The sequence below is a fragment of the Otolemur garnettii genome, unplaced genomic scaffold, assembly GCF_000181295.1.
Source record: "Otolemur garnettii isolate 467f Iridium unplaced genomic scaffold, OtoGar3 scaffold00161, whole genome shotgun sequence".
NCBI lineage: Eukaryota > Metazoa > Chordata > Mammalia > Primates > Galagidae > Otolemur > Otolemur garnettii.
The window spans coordinates 2,765,348-2,769,885 of record NW_003852556.1 but is presented as its reverse complement, the minus strand read 5'-3'; the positions used below and the strand labels follow the sequence as shown (position 1 = coordinate 2,769,885).

The window sequence follows — 4,538 nt, the reverse complement described above, 5'->3', positions numbered from 1 at the left end:
TGTAGCAATGAGGAGACAGAGCCTGCTGATGGCTAAATGTTATACTGTGTCCTTGAGGTGACCTACAAACAGACCTTCTGCAAAGGAAAATAAGCATTGTAAGGTACCAAGTTATCGAACACGCTCTAGTGAATAGGGATCAATGATGGAGAATGTGAGCCATCTACCCTGGCCTCAACTCAACATAGCCCGTCTGCAGCATTCAGAAGTAAAGTGGTTCCCCTGAGGTGTCTTCCAATGTGTGCAGTCCAGGGGGGACAGAGAGGGCTGTGATGAGGCCGAAGACTGACGTGGAGCCACAACAGGGGCCAGGGGACCTCAGGAGCCAGCACTAGCTGGACTTCAGGAACAAGGACCATATGGCTTCTGTAATGCCTTGCAGTGCCCAGATGTGAAGACCTCAGGGCCTTGCAGAAGAGCAAACAGTCAAGTGTCGAAGTCCCAGCACGGTGCTCAGACCCAACACCAAACCTCACAGATTCATAACCCATTACAGTTACAGGAAACCCATGTACCCCCCACAAAACTTGTCCCTTTGACTTCAGCATTTGAGCATTTTCACTGCGTTTTCCTTTCTGCTTTTTGAGTGAACAGCATATTAAGTGTAGTCAGCTGTACTGCTCAGGTGTGAGGAAGAAAGGCTTCATTCTTTGCATTAATACCATAGATGAAATCATAAAAGGAAAACATTGAAGATACTAACACATAAACATGTAAAGCCCCGTACGGTGAAATATAATGAAATAACAGAAGAAAAGAAAGAGAAAAATCTGAATTCATTGGTTGGAGGAGAGAATAGTGGCATTAGATATAAGGGAGATGCATTTGATGTTTATAATCTACAGTGAGCTTATCAAGTTATTAATAAAATCATCGAGACCCTTTTGGGTACAGGGAGAAGAACAGTTTTAGGTATTTTAAGATGTTAGCATTGCGGATGCCCAGAATACATCGGTCAGCCGCTCTCTGCACTGAGACCTCAGTCCTCTCAATCTGCCATTCACTTTATGTGATGGCTGGGCTCAGGCATGCGTCATGCAGTTGATAGGAGGAATAGCGGAGAAAAGATGATGACAGTTCTTTTTGTGCCAGTTAATTAATCTCTGGGAGGCAGAGCCAGAGTACCGGCAGGGTCTCTGCCCCGCAATGTTGGGGACAGGTGGGTTTCATTACCTGCTTGGTCAGGACAGAGTGTTTTCTGCCAACAGTAAAGATGCAAATTAAAGCAATCTTGGTCTATTCATTCAAGACCGTTTTATTGTTATGCAAAAACACTTTTAACCAATGAAGTAGTTTTTCATTTCTTAGGTATTTCTGGGTGCCAACCTTGGTAAGCAAAAGAGTGGTTAGTACCTGCCAAAAATCATAAAGACATTTCACCTTCCCACCTGATAATTTCTCTTTGTGGGAATTTATTGGAAGGAGTTAATTCCACAGAAGCAAATGCAGCATAAAATTGTGAGTAGGCCTCATGGCTTTGTATGTGAGTTCTAAATGATTACCAATGAAATCGTTGGTACAATTATTTGCGGGATAGAAATAATTTCATATTAAGATTATTTTAGGATTATAACATTTCAAATAGGTATATATATATGGTAAGTAATATGCAAAAATTAAGAGAGCAGTATTGTGGCAGGATTATGTTTTTATTCACATTGTACAGTTTCCTTTCCATGTAAAGATGAGTGCTTTTACCACCCAATACACAGGGTGACGTAGGACAGCCTGGACCCAATGGGATCCCATCAGAGAACCTCCACCACCCCATAGTGGGGCCCACGAAGACCACCTTCCTCCCAGACCAGTACAAAGTAAGGAGGCTTCGTTACTGTAATTTCTTTCTTCAGCAGGTCCTTGTCTCAGGGATTTGAAGAATAAGCCCACAGAGCGCAGATCAGTGATAAGATAGGATTTTATTAGACAGAAAGGACTACAGAAGGAGTAAAAAGCACCAGAGCTCTGGCAAAGGGAAGGACCTGAGCGGGCAGGCTTCACATGTGTCCTTTGTCTAGGGGCATGTATAGTCTAGAGAATTACATTTTGGCCAGGACTTGGTTGGTGGAAAAACACCTTTTCAGAGTTAATGAGTGTGTTATTGCAGTCCTTCTGCTGGGGGCAAGGTCAGGTCTTTGAGTTTTGGTCTCTGGGAAGGGAATAGGGTGTGCGCTCCCTACTCCAGGTGGAACCACCCAGAACCTTTCAGGCTGCTTTGTTCAGGACCTTGCTAGAGCCCAGAGAGTGCTGCAGCCTGTGCGTGCCTAGGGGGGAGGGTCCCTGTATCAGCTTCAGCAAAACCAGTTGTTTTCACAGCTAAACTAAAAAAGGAAAAGAAACAAGGATAATTTTATTCAGTTACATTCCAAGTGGAAAAATCCTCACCACCAAATTGGCAAATTACACCTGAAAACAAAGTAGGCCTTTGGAATGTTCTATATGCTTCCAGACAGTTCCTAGATTCACAGTGAAAGAATTTCATCAGTCCCTCATCTTAAAAATTGTAACGAATTTGAAGCAGCCTGAGAATCCATTAAAAAGCCTCAATTCTACCCTGAAGTACAAGAGTCTCCAACATGGACAAAGGTTCATGGATGTATCGTCTTTCCAAGCCAGAGTCGTGGAACTACCGGGGCAAAATGTTGTATTCTGCAAACTAAAAACCACTTTTTCTTCTTTATTAATATGAAATACTTCTTTAACTTTTTTTCTTTTGGCTCAAGATCAGTTTTCAGACACTTTCTCTATAATTCAACTAATGTTCTGTTTGATGTAAAACTTACTCTGAGTCTGAATAGCAACTGGCAGCCTGCCATGCCGGGGGTGATGCGGCTCCGTCCCTGCTCACTCAGGCGGGTCACTGGGTCCTCCTGGGCTTGCTGTTCCTCTGTGTTAGGACTGAAAATCTTCACAAATGGAACATAATTCCCACCTCTCAAGTGTCTGTCCTCATGGGTTTGGGTCCTGGGCTATGGGTGGGAGTGGGCAGGCAGGACCCTGCCTTCAGGGCAGAATCAGCTCTAGGAGCTGTGGCCCCAGTGATGACTGGCTGTGGACAAGAGTCTCCTGGGCGATGGCCTGCAGGGCCTATGTCCAGTCTCAGGAGAGGATCCCAAGGGTGGTGGGGGTCAGAGCAGATTTGGGCCCTGCCTAGGGTGACCAGACGTCCCACTTTTGGCGGGACAGTCCCAATTTTTAACAATTTGTCCCATGTCCTGCGGGGTTTTAAAAAAGTCCCAATCTTTGGAAAGAATGTAGGAACGGGCATGAGAACAGGAAGGGAATATATGGTTTTCAGCTGCCATGTGGCTATTTCGCCAGGATATGAGTTTTATATTATTTTTGTTAATTTTATAATGTTAAACTGTAATAATAACAAATAATTGTTCAGAAGTGATTATTGAGAACTGCTTATCAAAGTTTGCATTGTTGTCAGGCCCCGCCCCCCATCAATGGTGTCCCGCTTCACCAAAGTTAAAATCTGGTCACCTTAGCCCTGCCGAGGGGCCCACATTTCTGCTTCCTTTTATGCAACGGAAGAGAATTTGGCCCAGGCTGGCCTGCAGGGGGCAGTCGTGAGCTGCAGGGGTCCCACCTGGGGCACTGGGGACAAAGAGTCCGTAGTTTTGCATTTCACCATTTTAGATAAAGAGAAGTGGGGGCGGGGAATCCTACAGAACTGACATTGCTTTTAAAGGCATTTTTCCTCTGTGTTTTAATGTGTTCCAAATGCATCTTTTTCTCAGAGGACCGTCCTGATAATATCTTACTCAAAACAAATATTTCCATGAGAGCTTTTTCCTGACCACTTGCTGTTAATGTGAGCCTGGAACTGCAGAGGGTGAAAAGAAAGCCTCAGCCAGAAAAGCCAGACCTTCTTGTCATACGAGGAAATAATACATGATTTCTCTTATCTTGTGAAAATCTAGAATGCATTTTTTGCCCTTTGAATTTTGAAGCTGCAAAATTGAGGATTCATTTTTCACAGTGAATTTATGATGATTGTTTGAAGTTTCAGTCCTTTTCAGCTCCTGTCGTAAATCCTAAGCAATTTTTAAACATCACCACAATCAAATTAACTAGAGCTTCTCATTTCTCATGTTTTCCACAGGGTGAGAAAGGCAGTAGGGGAGAACCAGGGATAAAGGTGAGTCGAGTCGTGGAAACCTGCCCCCCCACCTGTCATCCCCACGGGCGTTCCTCCTGGGATGATGCATGGTGCCGTGTCCCCAGCGCCCTCCTGCTTCCTCACCCACTTGTCTGCAGCCAGAAACTGGCAGCATTTACTCTTAATCTTTCTTTCCAGAAACCTGTTTTAGAGTTTTGTCCTTTTTTGTACTGGCTTCAGGAAACAGCGTTTTTTGAAGTTTATAAAAGCAACATGAAGTTGTGCCAGCCAGTGGGGTGGCCTCCCTTGGGTCAAGGTCAAGGCCACCACTGTGCCTGGGGTGGCCTCCCTTGGGTCGAGGCCACCACTGTGCCTGGGGTGGCCTCCCTTGGGTCGAGGCCACCACTGTGCCTGGGGTGGCCTCCCTTGGGTC

General features: G+C 45.0%; 1 protein-coding gene across 1 annotated transcript in view; it reads left to right on the top strand.

Moving 5' to 3' along the window:
• The window catches only part of COL4A2 (collagen type IV alpha 2 chain), a 172,023-nt gene that overhangs the window by 111,453 nt on the left and 56,032 nt on the right, over positions 1-4,538 (top strand). The window contains 2 exon segments of the mRNA XM_023519194.1: positions 1,713-1,814; positions 4,109-4,144. Coding sequence (XP_023374962.1) covers positions 1,713-1,814; positions 4,109-4,144 — 138 coding nt within the window.